The sequence below is a fragment of the Littorina saxatilis genome, linkage group LG3 (assembly GCF_037325665.1).
Source record: "Littorina saxatilis isolate snail1 linkage group LG3, US_GU_Lsax_2.0, whole genome shotgun sequence".
NCBI classification, from domain to species: Eukaryota; Metazoa; Mollusca; class Gastropoda; order Littorinimorpha; family Littorinidae; genus Littorina; species Littorina saxatilis.
In genome coordinates this window covers 54075578-54099227 of record NC_090247.1, presented here as the reverse complement: position 1 = coordinate 54099227, position 23650 = coordinate 54075578, and the positions used below count along the sequence as shown (strand labels likewise).

At 40.4% G+C, this 23650-nt stretch overlaps 2 protein-coding genes across 2 annotated transcripts; both read left to right on the top strand.

Annotated features, from left to right (window-relative positions):
• The first annotated feature begins 246 nt into the window (after nt 1-246).
• On the top strand, nt 247-18275 carry LOC138962680 (caspase-7-like). Its single transcript, XM_070334598.1, has 7 exons — nt 247-338; nt 2334-2464; nt 11877-11903; nt 13942-14019; nt 15232-15531; nt 17365-17554; nt 17938-18275. Exons 2-7 carry the CDS (start codon nt 2392-2394, stop codon nt 18095-18097), a joined length of 828 nt encoding a protein of 275 aa, XP_070190699.1. The 5' UTR covers nt 247-338; nt 2334-2391; the 3' UTR covers nt 18098-18275.
• A 1834-nt stretch (nt 18276-20109) lies between these two features.
• LOC138962684 (uncharacterized) lies at nt 20110-22381 on the top strand. Its single transcript, XM_070334601.1, has 2 exons — nt 20110-21603; nt 21670-22381. The coding sequence occupies exon 1, from the start codon at nt 20175-20177 to the stop codon at nt 20634-20636; it is 462 nt and encodes a 153-aa protein (XP_070190702.1). The 5' UTR covers nt 20110-20174; the 3' UTR covers nt 20637-21603; nt 21670-22381.
• The last annotated feature ends 1269 nt before the right edge of the window (nt 22382-23650 follow it).

Genomic DNA, 23650 nt, shown 5'->3' with positions numbered 1-23650 from the left:
GTCTTCTCATTTGCTTAGTAGAAACTATAAATAGCAACACGTGTGCTCCTGTGTGAAATTATGGGGCACTTCATAGTTTTGTTATTGTCACCAATGTCGATTTAAGACAAATAAACGCCCTGGAGTTGTACGAGTTCATGTTCTTGTACACTCACAAACCTTTTAAGTTAAGCAAAGTTGACTGTATTAATATCGAATGCAATTTGAATTACAGCATAAATTGTTCACAGGGCATCAATTTTGGCCCGAGCATTTCGGAAAAACCATAAAGTTACACTCGCCAATACACACCTTGGTCGCAGGGACTGACTCGAGAAGTATTGACGAGTTTTGAGAAGGTAAATCAAATGTTGATAATCTCAAACGTTAAACAAAAGTGTGGTAAATATAATTATCCAGGGAGATGTTCAACTGAGAAAACTCAATGTTCTAAATTCAAGAAGCCAGTCGATTGCGGCAAGGTACCAAACTTTGCTGACGGAGAGAACAGAGGCTTTGTGTTAAAACTGAGGGAAAACGACAAGCAATAGGGCCTTATTTGGACTTTGAGATTCGATTCATTCCGTTCACTTTACTTTCATTTTCAAGTCGCATGACTGCATGTCGTTGAACGTTAGAGAGAGTTTAATTTTTGACACTATTCTTGAATTTTAGCGACCAAAATACAGCATAGACTGAGCGCTAACATTCTATGAAAACACCAAAAGAATGCCGTTCAGCGTAATTTTCACGACTGCAGCAACCAATGCCGCCTGTTGTACGTCTTGTAGGCCTTGTCCAAATTGCAGTCCTCTGACTGACAGCTAGAGGAGTTATTTCACGGTGGTTCAGTAATTCTTCATTGTGCTCATGTGTGCAATTACCTAGCTGTGCATAGTGCAGGCCCAAAATTGAGTTGAGCAGACTGTTAGTGTCTCCAGAGACTCTGGTGTCTCAGTCGCGATTTGTGAAGCGAAAGAGTTACCATTTTGCTGAAAAAACGAAAGACAATCTCGCTAACTTGTCATCCATATAGTAGAGACACATACTGAGTGCGATGTTGCGAGTGGAATCCTCTCACGGCAATATTAAAAAAACAAAACAGTTATTTACCTATTTTTGAAATTTACTGATTTAGCCGTTGAAAAAGAAACATCTTCTGTTTGACACAGTGCCGATTAAATCCCAGGACAGTGGCAGAATCTCCAAAAGTCTCGCATTATATTTGAAAGACGACATTGTGTTGCGTCTTTCGTCCACATCTATAGCTTGCACTTTACCATAACAACCTTTAAAACTACAGAATTATGATTTTTCGCGAACAGTAATCAAAGGTGTATGTTGCGGTTGTTTTTATTTATTTATTTATTAAGGAGATTTCTATAGCGCATTTTAGTGTTATTTGTTGTTTTAGTGATTTTTCACTACCTATTTTTATTCATGTTTTTATTATTTAGTTAGTGGAAGAATCTTTTGTAATGTATCTTTGATGGTGTATGCTTTTAATTAAGCGTTGTTGACTATGAATGTAGATGTAAATGCTTGTATAACTGTGTTTTAATTTTAAATGTGTCAAGCGCAAAGAGCATAATTGTAAAGTTATGATGTTGCGCTATATAAATGCTCATTTATTATTATTATTATTATAACTAAAAGCACTATTTATGTGATCATATGCACCACCACACATCTGTCCAGGCTCACATCAATGGGGTAACAATATCGGTGCACTCGGACACATATATGCTTACCAAAAATCTAGTCTGGGTGCTTTCTGGACAGACTTGGATTTTTAAAAAAAATCAATTAAGTTCATAGGCTAAGTTACTGTTGTTGTTGTTGTTGTTGCTGTTGCTGTTGCTGTTGCTGCTGCTTGCTGTTTGTTGTTGTTGTTGTTGCTGTTGTTGTTGTTGCTGTTTGTTGTTGTTGTTGTTGTGGTTGTTGCTGTTGTTGTTGTTGTTGCTGCTGTTGCTGTTTGCTGTTGTTGTTGTTGTTGTGGTTGTTGCTGTTGTTGTTGTTGATGCTGCTGTTTCTGTTTGCTGTTGTTGTTGTTGTTGTTGTTGTTGTTGTTTTTATTCCTACTCGCGCTCAGAGACAGTTTCCCTGCACAGACTCCCTTGGACATTCAACCACACCAGGGGACTAATGAATGAAAGGTGTAATATTAAAAACACACTAAAATGACTGTGACTCGTGCAGAAGACACCAAATTAAGCATTTTTCCAACTTTGGGAGATTATGCTTAACTTGACAGTGAGTTTTGACGAAAGAAAACACTTCTGTTGGCGGACAATGTAACTTTAAAATTAAGTGTTATTGCATGTTACAATGCATTCATATTGTTGAACATTCAGGGCGATTGCAAATGACAGCCAGGAGTGTGTTACTGACAGTGTGGTCGTAAGCAACACGATGGGGTCGGAAGTGAGAGACATATCACTGGACACCTTTCCCGAAGTATGGGGGATGTTTAAAACAATGTGCGGTGAGCTGTTTTTTTACTCTCACATATTCATTTCTGATTTATGGACGATATATTAATTAAGTGTGTGTGTGTGTTTGTGTTCAAGTTGTGTGTCAGTGTGTGTGTGTGCGTGTGTGTGTGCGTGTGTGTGTGTGTAAGCGTGCGTGCGTGTGTGCGTGCGTGCTTGTGTGCGTGCGTGTGTGTGTGTGTTTAAGTGTGTGTGTTTAGGTGTGTGTGTGCGAGAGAGACTGAGAGGGGGGCGTGACACTTGGTGATCAACGAATTCTGACAGTTTGGCAATTCTGTTTAACGTGCAGTTTTTAAAATTTAAACAGGTGTTCTTTGCCACTCACATCAAACGTTTGAGATTCTTTAGTCATTAATCAAAAACGGTGCGTTTCCCTTTAATATCATGGTGTTTCCTGTTTGTAAAGTCTCGATACCGAGTCTTTAAGTTTATTACACATGTCTGCTTTGTAAGAAGAAACAGGAAACAGTCGACGTCTAAATGCACCGAGTGTCACCTTGAAATCGAAAGGCATCGCCTTCATTGCCTGCGCGGCATGCATCAAAGATAATATTAATCTACTGCTACGCTAAGACTATATTCGGATGCTATTTTCTGATACAAGAACCATGGTTTGAGACAATTAAAACGAAGTTTTGGGGAAATAATTTTAGATGCGACATTTCCTTCTAAGACCCCTCCCCCCCTCCCCCCTCACAAACAAAAACAAAACAAAAAGAAACAAAAATCTGCTTACAGCACGATATTCAAGTTTGTCGAAGGTCTGAGTTATTTTCTGTCTCCCTGCTCCTATACGGACTTTTTGGGAACGGGACATCAGGAATTACAAGCGTCATCCCACAAGACAGTACTGCGTATGTTTTGGGGATATTTGGTAAAAAAAACTGTGTTGAATAGTTGCATCGAGACGGGCGCAGTGGCGTGGCGGTAAGACGTCGGCCTCCTAATCGGGAGGTCGTGAGTTCGAATCCCGGTCGCTGCCGCCTGGTGGGTTAAGAGTGGAGATTTGTCCGATCTCCAAGGTCAACTTACATGTGCAGACCTGCTAGTGACTTATCCCCCTTCGTGTATACACGCAAGCACAAGACCTAGTGCGCACGGAAAAGATCCTGTAATCCATGTCAGAGTTCGGTGGGTTATGAAAACACGAAAATACCCAGCATGCCTACTCAACGAAAGCGGAGTGAGCTGACTATGCTCTCAGAGTATAGTGTGGGGAACCCAAATGGGCAAACGAGCTCACACGTAACCAGAAAAATTCTGGAACGCTGAAGAAGAAGAAGAAGAATAGTTGCATCAAACAAAAAGCTGTTTGTTTCTTTTCTCTCTCGGCTTGCAGCAACGATATCCTTTTTTCAGACAACTATTGTGACACTGACATGATTTAGGAATGCCTTTAGATATAAGCCAGCCTTGCCCTGCTGCTTCCACTTGTTTTAATACCTTAATTAATGCCTGGTCACCAAGTACATACATACAGGAAACATAATAACGATTACAAGAAATGGTCGCCCAGACGTGAAATCATAAACGTCATACAGAACAATCATTCCGCAATGTACGACATATAGCTTCAGGAATCATTCTATAACAAACACACAAGCAACTGTAAAACCTGCTTTGTAAGATGAATGAGAAACTAAGAAAGGCACGGCCCGAATCATCTATCCCTCATTTAATCGTTGTCGTTGCCAACTTTAACGGCATTGATTTAGACTGACTCAACTGAACACATACCACTAGATAAGACTGATCAGAAACACGGCATTTCGTATAAATACGTACGGTTGCCAAGTTCACTGCACTTGGCTGTATCAGTTTTTGCGGCATTCCTGCTGCCATATGCAGATGTTTATGAAGAAAGCACCGAACTGATCATAACTACGCAACACTCTCACCGACAGGCTAGGACTGCGTCCTGAAAATGTTTATTGAGACGTTTAACGTCTTCAAAGGATATGTAGAGAAGAGACTCTGCTGACCAGCACGTCCCAGTTTGAAGTACGGATAGGCACGCCTTTAATTGCCTTTTCTTGAATCTAAAGATTAGGGGCGTTACTAGCCTAGGCGAAAAATAAGTCTGGGTGGATGCATAAGGAGCCTAACCTACAAGTAGAAGATGATGTAGGAGGTTGCTGTGGGCGGCAGTGCAAGGCACGGCAAAGGATTTTTTTTGTATAAAAACACCCATTGAGGTACATGAACAATAAAGAAAATGAAAAACGGAAGAAACTCAAAATGTTTCAGTAGTGTATGAACACAAAAACACAAAATAAACGTTGAAATAAATAAGGATTTCATACGAGTTATTTTGTATTCGATGTTTTACAGGCAAGAAATGTGTAACTACCGGGTACATTGAAACCAAATTGTTACCGCAAATGTACCAAAGCTCAACAAGACATATCAAAACACTTTTGACATACTGATATCATATGCTCACAAAAATACGTCGTAATACGGTCTAACAATGGTGAAACAACTCATGACAACTTGACCAGAGAAGAGGTTAGTGAATGATGGTTTAACCTTCACCGGATCACGCTTTGGACTACACAGTCCGGATGATGTGGGACGTGTACAACCCATACTTTCCGTAAAGAAGGATTCAACATAAAAAGTATGGGTCAAACACGACCCACACCATCCGAATAGGGATAAACACCGTAAAATGCCTTCTTTAATTTCGTATGGGTCGTCCACGACCCGCAACATCCGGACTGTGTAGGTCACATGACGTCATTGTTTATTTGTTTGTTTACAAAGATACTCCTTTAAAAATTGGTCGAGAGGAAACTTCTAGGGTGTTTGAAGATTACACGAAGTCTCAATCCAAAACTCCCCATAGTTTTACAGACACAGACACTTTTGTGAGGCTCTGGGTCGTCCACGACCAAGGAAGCACGGTAAAGGTTTAATTATGACCGGGATTTGGGGAGCTAAGTTTGTTTGACAAAACTTACCGAGAAACAATTATAATGCTTTACATCTTCAAGTTGAAGAGTTGTTGCTTTTCAAAAGGATAACGCTGTCGGTCTACCAAAAAGAAAATAATATATCATACATACAACAACAACAAAACAGCGAGAAAAAATCATGATAAACTTTTCCCCCGAAGTATCAATTCTAAATCACTTAAATTGTTCTTAGAGTTTCATTCACATTTTGTTTTTGACGAATGTAGGTTATTATTATGTGTTAGCCTGCACTGAATATGCCTTGCAACCGCAGACTAAGACCATGTCCTCATTTATCCATTAAGAAATGGCATGCAGTTTCTGTTTCTGTTGTTTGTGTGTTTATGAAGACTAAACCAATGCCACGTCGTAGTCATCAGAAAGTCAGCAAGGCTTGTTTGTTTTTGTTGGCTTATTTTGTTTACATGTTGTTGTTTGTTTCATTTGTTTTTGTTCAACATATGCACGCTTGTTCGTTTGCTTTGATATTTCCATCGACTTCGTTCTTTCTGTTTGCGAACTCACACTCACACAAATTCCATCAAGAGACAGAGACAGAGAGAGAGATGGAAAGAAAGACAGAGACAATGACAATGACAATGACAATGACAATTCTTTATTTTACGAGGGTAACAGAATAAGCATTGGTATACTTTTTTGCATCTGGCCCTCGCCCTAAAGAGGGACTAAATCTACTATAATAACTACTACTACATACTTACATAATTAGTAAAACAGTATAAGTTTATGTACATAAGTGCATTATATGAAACATTGTAGTTTATAAATGTTCATGACAAGGTGCAAAGCAAAAATTTGCAAGTCAATTAGAGTCAGAATACTATGCAATAGTACATCAACTCTGTAAGACAATGGATATTATGCAGAACATCATAATTTCGTGAACAAACCAATAAATCAAAAGTGAGTGACTGTGTCCCAAAGGACATAACAATCAAGAATATACTATTTTCATTAAATGGGATATATATACTGTTCAAAAAAAGAAACGCATAGCTTGTAATATTTGGTTAATTTAGTTATATGGCTACAAGGATATCCACCAAACTGCAGAAAATGTTTATCTGGTCGTCGACCTTTCGTCCATTGCCACAAGTGAGCTCTGCACGTGACGCATGCGTTATCAGTGGCTACAATGTCAAAATTGCTCATTTGGCATGACCACTCGTCATGCTTCAGTGTAATCTCGTGAAACTCGGGGAATATTGAGCTCTCACCATGTCTTCCAAAACCCATAAAAGCGGATTGTTCGCCACAAAGAAATCAGACGACAATTCAGCGACGAAAGATGGCCCGATTGAGCAGAGAAGACCGCCAAATTGCATTGGGTCGTTTACAAGCAGGCCAAAGTCAAAGTGCAATCGCCAGGCACTTCCACGTGTCCCAGAGCACCATCAGTAGACTGTGGGTCAGGTTTCAAGCCACTGGCTCCGTTGCTGACTTGCCACGAGCGGGAAGACCAAGGGCGACAACTGCTGCTCACGACCGCTTCATACGGCTCCGCCACCTCCGGAATCGTTTCCTGTCGGCCTCATCTTCTGTCCAGGCTCTCCCCGGGCCACACCGATTATCGGACCAGACCGTGCGGAACCGCCTGCATGAAGCTGGTTTGAGAGCTCGTAGACCTCACAGAGGAGCTGTCCTCACCCGCCGCCATCGCCAGAACCGAGTGCAGTGGGACAACCAGCACCTTCGCTGGACCGTCCGGAATCACTGGAGACACGTGTGGTTCAGCGACGAGTCCCACTTCCTGCTCCAGCGACATGATGGTCGGAGGAGGGTCTACCGGAGAGTAAACTAACGTTACGCGCCCAACTGTGTGGATGAGGCACCCGTTCATGGTAGTGGAGGCGTCATGGTGTGGGGGGCGATCAATACCGCTGGAAGGAGCACCCTGGTGCACGTCCCAGGGCGCATAACTGCCCAGCGATACGTGGAGGAAATTCTGCGCCCACACGCCCTTCCTCTTCTGGCTGACCAGGATGCCATATTCCAGCAGGACAACGCTCGCCCGCACACAGCACGACTCACCACCCAGTTCCTCACCGACCACCATGTCCAGGTGCTTCCCTGGCCATCCATGTCGCCAGACATGAACCCGATAGAACACCTCTGGGATGAATTGGACAGACGTGTGCGCAGGCGAGAAGAAGCGCCGGCAAATCACCGCGATCTATTGCAGGCACTTCAGTAGGAGTGGGACACCATCCCACAGCAAGATATCCGGCATCTGATCCAGTCCATGCCCAGAAGGTGCCGGGCAGTTGTTGCTGCTCAAGGCAGTCACACCCCCTACTGACTTGACAGCCTCGGCACCCAATCGTATTGATTGACTGATTGATTTGAAGATGCAAATGAACTGTGTGTGCATTCAACTGTGTCCATACCAAATTTCAAACAAATAATCTAAATATTGGATTTTCTGTTAATTTTTTCGAAAAATAAAACAAATTTGGCAAGTAGCAACTATGCGTTTCTTTTTTTGAACAGTATATTTGTTTTTGAAAGAATCTGTGCTGGTAGCTTTCCGTAAGGCATTCGGAAGAGCGTTCCAGAGACGGCCACCTGAATAAACTAGACTAGACTTAAATAAGTCTATCCTAGGAAGAGGAGTGTTAAATTTCATAAGGTGGTGTGAATTCTTCAAAGAGAACTTTGAACAAATGGTTTGGGGTAGAGTTTCGGATATAATTTTATGCATAAAGATTCCTTTGTTAAAAAGCAGTCTTGACTTTAGAGGTAAGATCCCTAAATGTATGTAGTCTAACTCTGTGAGGGTAGTGTGCTTTAGTAATACTACTTTTAGCGCTCTTTTATGTAATCTGCTGAGTGGTTTTAAGGAATTTTCACTTGCGGAGTCCCATAGAGTGGATGCGTAATCAATAACAGATTGAATATGAGCAATGAAGAATAACTTTCTGGTTTGGCAGTTCAGGAAGTGTTTAATTCTAGATAAGAGATACACTTTCTTAGACACCACTTTACTAAGTTGCGCCAGGGGGGTTGACCAAGACAAGTTGTTATCGATATTAACACCCAGCAGTTTGTGATGGTCGACTTTTTCCACTATTTCACCATCTATCATTAAAGCAGGACCAGCTGAACAAATATTCTGGCGTTTTTGTCTTGTTGTTATGACCATATATTTGGTTTTCTGTGGGTTAAGAGACATATGGTTTAGTTCAGTCCACTCTGTCAACTGGTTTAAACTCCTTTGAAGTGATTCTGATAAGCGAGTTACATTTGTGTTGCTGGAGTGAATTGTGGTGTCATCTGCAAAAAGTTCACATACATTTTGAATATGTAGGGGGAGGTCATTAATGTATATAGAGAAGAGGAGGGGTCCTAAAACCGATCATTGTGGTACACCGTATTTTACTTCTTGCATGCTCGACGCCGAGGCGTTTGTTAGTACAGTCTGTTGTCTGCCGGTGAGAAATGAACTAATAAGTTTGACAGTTTCGATTCCGACGCCATACAATGCAAATTTTCTCAGTAATAACGTGTGATCAATAACGTCAAAGGCAAAATCAACAAAAATGGCACCACAGAATTCATTGTCGTTTATTTTCTCCAGCCATTGATCAACAAGAGAAACTAAGGCAGTATGGCAGGAATGGTTAGCTCTAAAACCCGATTGTTTAGGGTGAAGTAAATTGTTTTGGTTAAGATGCATTAGAATATGTTTGTTAATGTGTTTTTCAAGTGGTTTTGATAAAACAGACAATATTGAAATTGGCCTATAGTTTGATGGGTCTTTTTTATCACCTGATTTAAACAGAGGAATGACTTTAGCCTGTTTCAGGGCGACTGGGAAATAATTTTTGTCTAAACAAAGATTATAAAGGTAAGTGAGTGTTTAAGAAATTACAGGGGCTGACAATTTAAGAATCCTACCATCGAGGCCGTCGATTCCCCGGGAGTCTGTTTGCTTAAGGTGTGTAAGTGCGTAAAAAACTTCAGGTACTGTAAGTAGAGGAATATTCGCTTGACTTGAAACTTGTTTCGACTCACAATATTCTTCTAACACTTTCAAATTGTTCAAATTGGATTTGTCATTTGTAATAATTTTTTCAGCTATTTTAGAAAAATGCGTGTTTAAATCATCAGGGGATATGTCCTTAACACAACTTGAATGACTGGCAATCGTTTTATTTGTAAGTTCATTTATTGCTTTCCATATATTCTTTGAATTTTGCTTTGATGACGCTAGGTCATGAAAGTACTTAATCTTTTTTGTTCGTTTAAGTGAGTTTACTTTATTTCTCTGTTCTCTATACTCTGCTTCCTTGCCAACTGATTTTAAGAAATCACGATGGCCAATAGCATCTTGTAATTCAGTATCAAACCATTTAGGTTTTACTATTTGCTTGACTCTCTTAATTCTCCACGGGGCATGTTTATCGTATATTTCTGTAAAGACATTTATCCAGTGTGTTATTGCATCATCAGGATCCGTATAATTATAAACATCAGAGAGAGCTAGAGAAGAATTACTTAAGTCTACAAGAAAAGCGTTCTCGTTAAATTTAGTAAAGGAGCGGTACTTTACTGTCTTGTGACCAACTTTGGGGATTTTTACACCCTTTCTTGACCACGTGAGACAAACAGGAAAATGATCACTACAGCCGCTGGTTGGAACACAAACTTCTGCAACGTTACGGGTGTTAGAAACATAGACATGATCTATCAAAGTGCTTGTAGATGCAGTAACCCTAGTAGGGGTGTTCACGACTTGTTTGAGATCATAAAGGTTGAACATATCTAACCATGGTTTATTTTGTTTTAATAAATCAATATTAAAATCTCCTAAGAGAATGGTTTCTTTTGATTCTAACAAAGCAGCATCTAACATATGTGAACATTTGTCCGTCCAGTTTACACGTTCTGCTGGATTTCTATAGCAGAAACCAATGAGTATTGGAGGTGCCTTTTTATATTTAGTCAAGTTTTGACTAAATATTTTAACATCGAGGGGGAATCGAAACGAGGGTCGTGGTGTATGTGCGTGTGTGTGTGTGTTTGTGTGTCTGTCTGTCTGTGTGTGTGTGTGTTTGTGTGTAGAGCGATTCAGACTAAACTACTAGACCGATCTTTATGAAATTTGACATGAGAGTTCCTGGGTATGATATCCCCATACGTTTTTTTCATTTTTGTGTTAATGTCTTTGATGACGTCATATTCGGCTTTTCGTGAAAGTTGAGGCGGCACTGTCACGCTCTCATTTTTCAACCAAATTAGTTGAAATTTTGGTCAAGTAATCTTCGACAAAGCCCGGACTTCGGTATTGCATTTCAGCTTGGTGGCTTAAAAATTAATTAATGACTTTGGTCATTAAAAATCTGAAAATTGTAAAAAAAAATAAAAATTAATAAAACGATTTAAATTTACGTTTATCTTATTCTCCATCATTTGCTGATTCCAAAAACATATAAATATGTTATATTCGGATTAAAAACAAGCTCTGAAAATTAAATATATAAAAATTATTATCAAAATTAAATTGTCAAAATCAATTTAAAAACACTTTCATCTTATTCCTTGTCGGTTCCTGATTCCAAAAACATATAGATATGATATGTTTGGATTAAAAACACGCTCAGAAAGTTAAAACAAAGAGAGGTACAGAAAAGCGTGCTATCCTTCTTAGCGCAACTACTACCCCGCTCTTCTTGTCAATTTCACTGCCTTTGCCATGAGCGGTGGACTGACGATGCTACGAGTATACGGTCTTGCTGAAAAATGGCATTGCGTTCAGTTTCATTCTGTGAGTTCGACAGCTACTTGACTAAATATTGTATTTTCGCCTTACGCGACTTGTTTAATTTGACCTCGATCCAGACGGATTCCACAAACTGTTCTAAATGTGTTAAACGTGTGTAGGTCAATGATTCACTTATATACACAAGCAATCCAGTTTCTTTACATTGTTGGGGGTTTCTGCGTACAACACTGTAACCTGGAACACAAACCTCAGAATCCGAAATCGTGTCAGATAGTCTTGATTCTGTAAACCCCATAACATGAAAATGTGTTCCTGAGTTTAAAAGCATGGTGGAAACTTCGTGTAATTTATTAATTGCATGGTTGATATTAAGGTGTCCAATACGAAGACCCTCTTTTGTGGGCCATGAGGTAGAACCATTACTCATGATAAATCTCAAAACAGTGTTTTCACGTTTTAAGAAGAAAAGAAAAAAAGAAAAAAAGAAAAATTACTTTAAAACAGCAAAAGTAATCAATAATCAAGAGAGAGAGATGGAAGAGAGAGAGAGAGAGAGAGAGAGAGAGAGAGAGAGAGAGAGAGAGAGAGAGAGAGAGAGAGAGAGAGAGAGAGAGAGAGAGAGAGAGAGAGAGATAGAGAGAGACCAGAACTCTAATCCTTTCGGTTTTGAGATTTGCTAACATTGTTTTCATTTATTAACAGGTTACCCAATTGCTACTGGATCTCGAGGTATTGTGAATTCATTTTTTTATGACTGTATCAAATTTAAGTTCAATTACCCATACATTACTATACAATGACAAAGACACAATGTATACATGCCTTCCTAACCTCTATAACTATTTGTTTGTCTGTCTGCTTGTCTGTCTGAACTGTGCTGCAACAAACATATTTCTGCATGTTTAGTTTCTATATATGTTATTTCCACAAATTAATAATTGTGTGCGTCTTATTTTTGAAACTGTCAATGCTGTAAAGGCATTTGCTTCAGCTATTAATAATACTTTATAGATTAAGATATCCATCTATTTGTTCATATGACAAGTTTGTGGGAGGATACGCCAAAAATCGACCCGTCCAAAGCCTGAGTTTCAAATTAAAAAAAAAAATAGGGCGGGGATGTAGCTCAGTCGGCGTGAGTTCGTCCCCACGTTCGGCGAGAGATTTATTTCTCAGTGTCAACTTTGTGTGCAGACTCTCCTCGGTGTCCGAACACCCCCGTGTGTACACGCAAGCACAAGACCAAGTGCACACGAAAAAGATCCTGTAATCCATGTCAGAGTTCGGTGGGTTATAGAAACACGAAAATACCCAGCATGCTTCCTCCGAAAGCGGCGTATGGCTGCCTAAATGGCGGGGTAAAAACGGTCATACACGTAAAAGCCGTGGGAGTTTCAGCCCATGAACGAACAAACAAACAAACAAATTAAAAAATCACAAAATATCAACATAAGCAAAACTAAGCATCTTGCGCACACAATACGAAATACTATCAATTGCCTATTTAGTACAGGGCTCTTTTCTGGATGTCTTGCGCAGTTATGTTATCAAGTATGCAATACCTAGTGCGGCATGTGTCGCCGGGTTATATCTCATACCGAATTCGGTGTCTAAATTTCTTCGTGAGTTTTGAGGGGGTTACATGACGGCTTGGTTGTCTTTCAGTGTCTCGGGGTATTGCTCCAAATGTTCAGAATGATTTTCACGATGATGGGGTAAGCTAACATTAAAACTTTGAATTTTTGAATTGTACTTCTTGGCAGTGTCAGCAAAAACCTTGTGGCATCCGATTAATGGCTTCAATCCAGAAAGTGAACACACACACACACAACAATCCCACATAAATAAATAAAAACATTATTATTCAGAATGGAAAAAATAAATGAAATAATTTGTGTATGAATTGCTATATTATGTAAACAATAATAGGATACAGTTTTTTTTAAAGTCTGTTAGTATTTCTGTCCGTCCGCCCGTCTGTCTGTCTGTATGTCTGTCTGTGTGCCTGCCTCCCTGCCTATATATATATATATATATATATATATACATCTATCATTCTCCAATGCAACAGAAGAACTGGAGAGCTGCATATTTTTTTTACATTTGACTTAAATATAAGGACGAATGCTCAGATTTTCAAACGATGTCATAATTGTCACAATCAAAAATGTTTGTCGCAGTTTGTAACTAAGAAATAGGCTATATGCTCACTATTTCCGCTAGTGTTGTTCTGGAAGATTCGAATCCAAATGGGAAGTGTTACCATGTACGAAACTCATCATTACAGGTTCTTTCTCTCCGTCAGTCAGTTGTGTTTTACAAGAGCCATTTTGAAGGAGGTGTAGTTCAGACAACAAACGCCTTATAACATGAAAACTTTCTCAAGAAATGGCTCCATGTACCTAGCTTGTAACCACCCAGTATCATGTAAACGTCAACCCCAAACTTTGAGACAACTACTGTAAAGTACCTTGTAAACAACCCCGCCCCCCCCCCCCCCTTTCCCCTTTTATGCACACTTTTTCACCAAAGCAGTGGGTGGGCGATTAATGGGAATTGTACCCTGTGCAGGATCAGATCTTCGTTGAAATGGCGACAATTCCCTTGGTATGAAAATGTCATGGAAATGTGTTTCTACAGTACAAAACTGTACACCCTCCCCAAACTTCCGATTTCAAACGGAAAATGTAGTATTCAATGTGAAAGTTACAACATCCACATACATTATGTTTGGCCCTTGTAACTTGATTGTGGATTAATGTTTCAGGAAAGGTCGTGATAATAAGCAACACCTTTCTCGACTCTGGGGTATTGGCATACAGACCTGGGAATGAAATTGATCAACGTATGTATATATTGTCCTGAGCAAGTGTCAGTTGTATACAACTCGCTGAAATAAGATAATCATTTCTGATGGATTGTGAGATGAGTGTTGTGGTTGTATTTGAGTCTTGCGCAGAACAATCAAACAAACAATCGGAGACGTATGACTCATCTCATAAGCTCAGGCAGCTTTTCATTTTTAATAAATCAAGCAAGCGAGCGAGCAAGCAACCATTACCCAATCAGTTAATCAGCAAGCAATCGATGTACCAAGAGGAACACCTGTTTAGTGCACGTACATATCTGGGTGAACCCGATTTAATGAGACCGCAGGCTATAAAAGTGAGGAAGCCATTTTAGAGTTTTCTGGCACATTTATCCTTCCTTGTGCGTGCTAACACAACTACGCATCCGAAACACAATTGCGTAGTTTATGTGGCGATTTGAAACCGTGTTGGTCCATTCTATAGCATTTCTTTAACAAATCAAAGTTAGTCACCGATTGTGATACAATCCGTCACCCGCTCAAGTTCTTTGTTCAGGCTGACCTTTAAACTTATCAAGCTTTCAGTGTAATGGCCAGAAAATGTTTGTTTTTTAAATACCAAAGAAAGGGTTATGTTAAATGTGGACAATCTTAGTGGCCATAAACTGTTTAATTGTGACATCTTTTGCTGATAGTTGAACGTACGAGTTCTGTTAGATACAATACAGAGAAAGTTGATGTGTCCAGTTACAATAGCAACTATCACAAAAAGTCACTTTTGGTCCATAAAATATAAAATGGATGTTTTGTGTCTTTTTGCAACACTGCTTGAAAACTGAACTGTGATCGGCTCAAAAGGTATGATACAGACAGCAGACCTAATAGAAACACAAGTACTTGTGGCTGAAAAAAAAGTTAAGTGTACCTTCGGGTAAGCAGCCGAGGTTGATTAGTCGTAAATTTGATAATAATTAAACATGTGTATACTTGAGATAATACATTTATCGCAAAAAAGCAAAGTCTGCATGAGATACATGTATGCTAAAAAAAAAAGGGCACTCTATGATAGTGCTGCACTTCCTATGAAATGACTTCAGGGACATATCTGCTAACGCTGTTTATGCAAAACATTATGTTCTGATGTAACGATTTGTTAAGTTTCAGTAAGCACAAATAGATAACCGTTCCTTAAAAATGATAGCTTCTGAATAGTACCTTTTAGTTTACCTTTGTCTTGTTCCTCTTCAGGTTTGTTGGCGTGCGTACTCAAGTATTTTGGTTTTGAGGTGGAGCAACACACCGATGTCAGTGACACGGAAATGCGTGATATCATGGAACGCGTGGCGAGTCAAGACCATTCCCAGTACGATTCCTTTGTCTGCTGCATCCTCTCTCACGGTCGCCAGGGCAAGGTTTACGGCAACAACGGCAAGGCTGTTCCGATAGAGGACCTAACTTCTGCCATGAAGCCACAATACTGCCCTTCATTGGCGGGAAAGCCCAAGTTATTCTTCGTGCAAGCTTGTCAAGGAAACGACAAACAAAAGGGTAAGACCTGTTGAAAATACTAGTGCTGAATGGCAAAGCTCGCCTGCCCACGGCTCTCTTTAGAAAATATATTACGCTGAATTTGACCTCAAGAAGTCTAATCAGGGACATTCACTTTAACGTAATAATGATTAAGAAGCACCTGCAATGATTAACTTACACACACAAAAACTCCATACCTATCATGATTTATCAAAATGAACGTGAACAGTGGAACACATACGCCAAGCATACAAAACCTGTCTGATTTTTAAGAAAACTGAGTTTGAAATGTACCACTGCATGTTTACGAGTTCACTGTTTTAAGGGGCGAAGAAGTAAGGCCGGAGAAGCAACAAGTCGCGTAAGGCGAAATTACTACATTTAGTCAAGCTGTCGAAGTCACAAAATGAAATTGAAATGGCATTGAAATTGACGAGCCCGTTTAGTGTGGTAGTGGTCTTGTACGCTGAGCTGCATAGCACGCTTTTTTGTATCTCTCTCATTTTTTTTTTTTAACTTTCTGAGCTTGTTTTTCATCCGAACATAACATATCTATATGTTTTTGGAATCAGAAATCAACAAGAAATAAGATCAAATTGTTTTTAAATCGATTTCGGAAATTTTATTTTAATCATATTTACATATTTTGTATTCTCGTAGCTTGTTTTTAATCCGAATATAACATATTTATATGTTTTTGGGAATCAGAAAATGGTGAAGAGTAAGATGAAATTATTTTTAATTACAATTTTCAGATTTTTAATGACCAAACTTATTAACTATTATCTAAACTTCCAAGCTGAATAGCAATCCCATAGTCCGGACTGAGTCAAAGATTGCTTGACCAAAATGTCAATCAATTTGATTAAAAAATGAGGGCGTGATAGTGCGAAAAGCCGGATATGACGTCATCAGTGATATTTTTTCCAAAAAAGAAAAAATGTTCTGGGGATATTATACCCATGAACTCTCATGTAAAGTTTCAATAAGATCGGTCCAGTAGTTGTCTTGGAATCATTCTACACGCACACAGCCACACACACACACACACACACCACAACCCTCGTCTCGATTCCCCGTCTATGTTAAAACATTTAGTCAAGTTAAACATTTAGTCAAAACTTGATTAAATGTAAATAATGAGGACGCGGTGCGCCGATAAGCGTCTTGAGCATAGGCAGTGGCGAATAATTTCCCTTGCTTTCAAAGTTCTGTTAGTGTATGAAATTGGGTAGACTATTCTTGAATGAAGGCATAATGTGCTTGGCCGAGCGCTTTTAATGTAATCCAGGCTTCCCAATTAGCGACAACGCGGACTATTCAGTTTCAGTTTTTACTTCCTTGTTTCGCGGCATGTTGTGCCGATAAGATCAGCATCGGCGTCATCACCGTTCAAGTAAAATGTAAATCTGACCTGTTGAAACGGCAGGAGTCAAGTTGAACGTCAACATGTTGAAAGACCGCATGGGTATCCCTAATTTTCTGTAATTTGACTGAACCGTTATGGCAACTTAGGCACATTTTTCAGGCTATGAAAATACGTCCCGGCACCATTAAGGCCTTCGTTATTGAATGGTAAATGAAATGTCCCACTGGTGAAAGTTACGTAGGAACAAGGGCTCAGGGACACTTTATCGTTACGCTTATTGTTATTTTGCTTGATTTTTTCTTCTTTTTTTCCCCCTTTGTTTTGTTGTTGCTGCCCCCCCCCCCCCCCCCCCCCCCCCCACCCTCCACCTCCCTTTCTTTTCGCTTGTCTTCCTTTTCGCTTGTTGGTTGGTTTGTTGGTTGGTTGGAAATGGATTCTTATTCTTTTCTTTCTTCCATTTTCTTCTTTTAAAATCATTTAAGGATTTCGCCCGATGGACGCAGAGGATATTGACGTATCAACAGGTCGAGCGGAACCAACGCTGATTCCGGAAGATAGCGACTTTCTTCTGAGCTACTCCACTGTCCCTGGATACGAGTCCTATAGGAGCCCTTCATCTGGATCTGTCTTCATACAGACACTGGCTGTGGGACTGATGAAATATGGGCACAGGTACATATACACTGAGTCACACGCGCACACACACACATGCGCGCGCACACACACACACACACACACACACACGCCACACAGAGGCGTACACGCGTACACACATCACTATTCCTAAGCTGAGCCCAAGAGTCTGGAAAGTTGGCTGACTAGTTTTATTTTTTAAACAGCCGACCAACATGCTAGGGTTCAGTCAATTTAATGCTTACATTATGCGTTTTGGTTGTGTGGAATATGTTGTGTGTGTGGTAATTTGTAAATATTTACTCCGTGTCCCCTGGTCCCTAGAGGACCCGATATTGACCTAAAACCTCGAAACCTTAAAACCTAGTAACAGAACATAATGTCTCTTTTTTCTCCTCTTTCTCTCCAACTCTCTCCCTCAGGTTTGACATCCAGGAAATTCTGCTGGCCGTGAACAACTCCGTGGCGAGCCTGGACATTCTGCAGGCAGACGGCAGAGTGTACAAACAGTCGCCTGCTTTTTTCAGCACTCTGCGGAAGAAATTCTTCTTCAAAAGGCCCCTGCCGTTCACAACTACTTGAAGAGGCAGTTGTTTGCAGAAGCCACTCTTTTTGTACAGTTTTTTGAAAACGAGATCTGATCACAGACCCGAGAAATAGTAAAGAAGAGAATTATTTGCGCACGTAGCATACAATCTTGGCATGGTTATAATGAGTGAAAAGCTAGTGTTATGTAAAAATTTTTCGTGCTTGACGAGAGAACCGGTATATAGGTGAAACTGTGCAAGAAAGCGAGACACTAGATCTAGATCTGTCTGTCTGCATGTAGCCTACTTACAGGGACATGACTGCCAACTAGTCTCAGCCCGCTCAAAATAACAATGACCGAGACTTTCAGTAATTCCTTCGTGTGACGTCTAACCCTTTTACGTCATAATGTGACGTCAATGTAATATGACGTCTTCAAATGTTAAAGTTTCTACCACAGACATACACACACACACGTATACGCATGCACGCACGCACAGACAGAAAAAAGTTAGCACCGCATAGGCTACACTTACGTGAGCCAATTAATAATTTTCCCTTGATAATTTCCATTTTCACGTGTTTATTACTAATTTTCCCGGGAAAATTACTTTACTAACTTTCACCTGTTAATTACTAATTTTTTGTTTTGGCTTACTTCCTGACGGATTGCTAGTGCCAAAACTAAAAATTAGTAATTTTCCCGTGAAAATGAGTAACTAACAGGTGAAAACAGCAACTGCCAGCGTTAATTAGTAATTATCACGTGATAATGGGTAACCCCAGGTTTTGGCACAAGTAAGCCGTCATAGGGCTTACTAGTGCCAAAACCTCATAATTGTAATTATCAAGGGAAAATTAGTAATTTTCCCTTGATAATTACCATTTTCACGTGTTAATTACTAGTTTTCCCGTAAAAAATACTAATTTTCCCGTGAAAATTACTAACTTTCACCTGTTAATTACTAATTTTTAGTTTTGGCTCATTTCCTGACGGATTGCTAGTGCCAAAAATAAAAATTAGTCATTTTCCCGAAAACATTACTAATTATCCCGTGAATGAGTAACTAACGAGTGAAAACAGTAACTGACAGCGTTAATTAGTAATTATCACGTGATAATGGATAACCCCAGGTTTTGGCACTAGTAAGCCGTCATACTTGTCCCCTGTTAGTCTTTGTGGTGGAAGGGGTAGAAGGAGGGTAGCGCGACATTCGTGTGCGCGAGATCACTTATTGGCATTATCCCTTCGCCCGCATCCCATTTTTGCGTACGAGATTTTTTACTGGAAGTAACAAAAAATGGGGAGTAAAAAATTCGTGGAGGGAGTAATTTTTTCGTGCCTTGGGGAGTTCTTTTCTCGTACGAAAAGTGTACTCGGAGTAAGAATTTCGTACGAAATATTTACTCCGGAGTAAATTTTTCGTGGAGTAAAAATTTCGTGTTACACCGGCGATATGTTATTGTTTTTATTTTTTTTTATTTTTTGTCTACCTAATTTTGTATTTGGTTTATGACTGTAACATGCCCCACAGGAACAAAGACTGTAGATCGATTTTTCTAATGTACTACGTGTACATACTTTGTAAAATTACAGCGGCCCCTTCCATCACCTCACCTCAACCATCCCCCACCCCATCCTGACCTCAGGTCAAAATGGGTTCGGCTCATTCTCTCCCTGAGCCTTGAGTGTCCTTGTCTGGCAAGGAAACCGATTTTTTTTTACATATTTAGAGCTTTTTGTAATGTGTTATGGATGTAAGCAGATTCGCGATCGCCGATAGTGATTTTTCATGGTGTTTTGTAATTTTTAAATTACAGAGGAATTTTTATTTTAGACAGTTTCAAGCGAGCTATTTTTCGCGGATGTATTTACTGTGTAAACAACTCTAAATATGGCATAAGTGTCACGTGATAATCAACCGTTTGGTTTCGGCGCTCGCTGGAGCAGACGATTTTTTTTACAGTGATGCAACCATATATTACGGTCTCCTTCCGGCAGCAGTCCCAAACTTTCGACTTGTTTTGACCTTAGAACGATGTCTTTATCATAACTGTGAGGCACACTTCTACAGCAGGGATACCAACAGGAAAGTACTGCTCAAACTATGCAGCAGAAGTTCAGGCCATCATGCAAGCAGCCTCCATGATTCATGAATCGGAAAGCCAATGCCCCCAAGTTGTTTTCTTCTCTGATGCACTGTCTGCCTTGGAAGCCCTTGCAGGAAACAAACTTCCTCGTCTGATGGAGAAACTCCAGGAGCTTGCCAAGACTCGACGAGTAGTCCTGCAATGGGTTCCAGCACACTGCGGAATTCCAGGCAATGAAACAGCTGATGAGCTCGCCAAACTCGGTGCCAGGGAGGAACAACCAGACAACCTGGTCAGCTTCGCTGAAAAGAAAAACCTCGTGAAGGTAGCAATGCGACCACAATCCACGAGAGACGCATATCATCTCCTAGAACGATGGCAGCAAGTAGTGATCATGCGACTACGAACTGGTCACTGTCGCCTCAACGCCCACATGTTCAGGAAGCTGAAGGTGACCCCATCACCAACCTGTCCCTGTGGTCTGGAAGACCAGACTCCATAACATGTCTTAATGACATGCCCCCAACTCAAACCAATCAGAGACAAAGTGTGGCCAGCATCAGTCCCTCTCCGCACCAAACTCTATGGGAGCAGACAAGACCTGGAAGCCACGACGTCATTCGTCTCGCAGACTAAACTGATGGTGTGACGGCGAACGCAAGAAGAAGAAGAAGAACAGAACAGAGATCACTGTCGAAGTCGGCCAATCTGCAATCATTTTCGTCTCGCGAACACTGCTCGTGAACAACATATGGGAGATCACTCTGTATTCTGGTTTTGATAGATTCGCGTAGGACTGTCGCGTCCGGTCAGAGAGACAACTGGCGATAGCCGTGGAGCGAGGATTATCAGAATACCCCCACCCCACACACACCCTACTTAAAAAAGGAAAATGGAGAGAGAAAAAAAGAAGAAATTTTAGGGGGAAAATAAAGAAAAACTGATGGCTGAGTTTGCTCCATTTTCCTTGATTTTTATCAAAATTTTCCCGGGGGGGGGGGGGGGGGGGGGGGGGGGGCATGATCTCGGACTCCCCTAGGATCCGGCCTTTGTCCTCTAAGTGGCGGTTTCGAAAAGTAGTAGGGTAATTTGTTGGCTAAGGTTGCACCAGATCGGTCATTTATCCTTGTTTTGATCCTATTTGTTTTATTTAAGATACTTTTTGGAAGGTGTATTAGGGGAAGTTTCTTGGCTCAGATTGCTTCATTTTCCTCGTTTTTATCAACATTTTCTGAGGGGGTGGGAGGAGGCACGTCCCCGGACACCCCCAGGAGGTTCGAACGCTTTGCGCCCTCAACTAAACGCTTCGCGTCGTCGAATTGTCCCCAAAATAAATTTGGACCCCCCCCCCCCCCCTTAAGAATGATGTGATCCGCCCCTGATCCCCTATCATCCTGATAATTATATAATAACAATGTCAAGCTCGCTGGTTGAATCTAAAGATTGTCCGATTGTTTGGCAAAGGAACTGTGGACGCGGGACCTTCAACATCCAAGAAATTGGATCCGGTCCCCCACGGGAAGAAGAAGAAGAAGAAGGACGAGCGGATATGCAGGCTCCTTTGTGGTCTGAGGACAGACTGATGGTGTTCTATGATTGTATGTGTTCCTCTGTTATTGCAATAACAATGTATATATCTGCTGTAAAGTTCGTTTCGTAAAATGTTAAATGAATATGTACGACTCATGATTTGACTTTTGAATGTCATTGTATATTGCCTAACACTGTTTGAAAATGTTGCCAAACCGACATGCAATTGTTCACTGCTTGCCATTATTTGTTGTTTCAATTGTACATGTTTTCTATTGTATGCACACAGAAGTGTGCTTTGTTTTGTCATTATTGATGTGCGAGATAACACAAAGCACTTGTGTTATGTTTTCATTGTTTTAAAATGATGTTATAGATCTATAATTTTTACATGTTTCACTTTGACAATAAAGTAATTTTCACTGAGTTCATTATGTTAATGTACAAAAAACAATAGACGTACGAGAAAAGAAGCTGTAAAAAAAAAAAAAAAAAAAAAGGAATCAAGAAAAGATAGGAAATATGAATTATATGTGATGTCTATACATACATGAATAATACGTATCACATATATATAGCCTACATATCAACTAACACATGATGTACAGTATCACTCTTTTCGCTGAATAAAATTGAAATACCCGTTTTGTTTTTGAACGTGAATGATATAAAATATGTTGCTTGCTTTTGATACTAATACAATTATGGTATTACTATTATGCTTACAGTTTTACTCTATCTATATGTGTGTGTATGTGTGTGTGTGTGCGTGTGTGTGTGTGTGTGTGTCTGTGCCGCCGTGTGTGTCAGTGTGTTTATTATGTCTGTGCTCAGTGACTGTGTCTGTCTGTGTTAGCATCCTGTGTTTCACGGAGTGTTTGTCTGTCTCTGTTCATAGTTGTTTGGGGTATTGGTCGTTGAAGGGTTGCGCCACTTTAATCCGAGGCAGGCGACCAGTGAATCAGTTCGCGACAGTTGAGGCAAGCGATCATGGCGTCACAGTGGACCAGAAGCGGAAAAGTGAGCTTCGATGTACATGCTTTTAAAGAAAAAGGCCGCATCATTTTGAGCGGAAAATTCATACACTCATACGTTGTGATGCTTTTTTCTTTCGAAAATATGCACATCTGAGTTCAGCCCGCGCATTCCCTGTCAGTGTCACGTAAAAAAAAAAATAAAATAAAAAAGATAGAAAAACAAGAGAAGATTTATTTACGCAAATAATAATTATGTTTCTTCGCCTGATACTTTAAGCAAAAAGACTCTTTTTATTAAATAAAAAAGTAAAGATTACAATCGAGCACTAGAGCTTAGACTTACTGGTCAAGTTGAAACTGCGATTTGAACATCAACCGGCCTTCAAATGAAATTGTTCTGCAGGCTGAGTTCTTTGACTGGAAGATAAAGCACTTAGAAGGTTACTTCACGGTTACCCCAGCACAATACTTCACTGAAACAACACAGAAGAGACTGACACTGCATGGTGGAAAACCATGGGATTTATTTCTCTCTCGTTACTGAGATTTCTACTCAGTAAAGAAAGGACGGTGTACAAATCATGTCAAGTAAAACCAAATCTCTCATGCACGCATCAGGGCCGGACCCAGGGGGGGGGGGGGGGTCCAGGGGTTCCGGATCCCCACCCCTGGAAAAAGCATGTACCTTGCTTTGAGTGTTTTTTTTTTAGTTGTTTTTTTTAAAATAAATTTTGTGTGTGTCTCTAACAAATTTTATTCAATGTGAAATCCGATGAGAAAAAGGTACCCCCCCCCCCCCACCAACTCACACTGACAGGCCTTAACCCTCAAAACAAGGCCCCAGAATGCACCAGATTGCACAGATTTTAACCGTTTTTCAAAAATGTTCCGGGGGAGCATGCCCCCGGACCCCCCTAGTTCGCGCGCCTGCTTTGCAGGCGCGCGCTTGTGGCTTCGCCACTTCGTTGATTTGCCCCCCCAAAAAAGGAGGAACCCCCCCCCCCCCCCC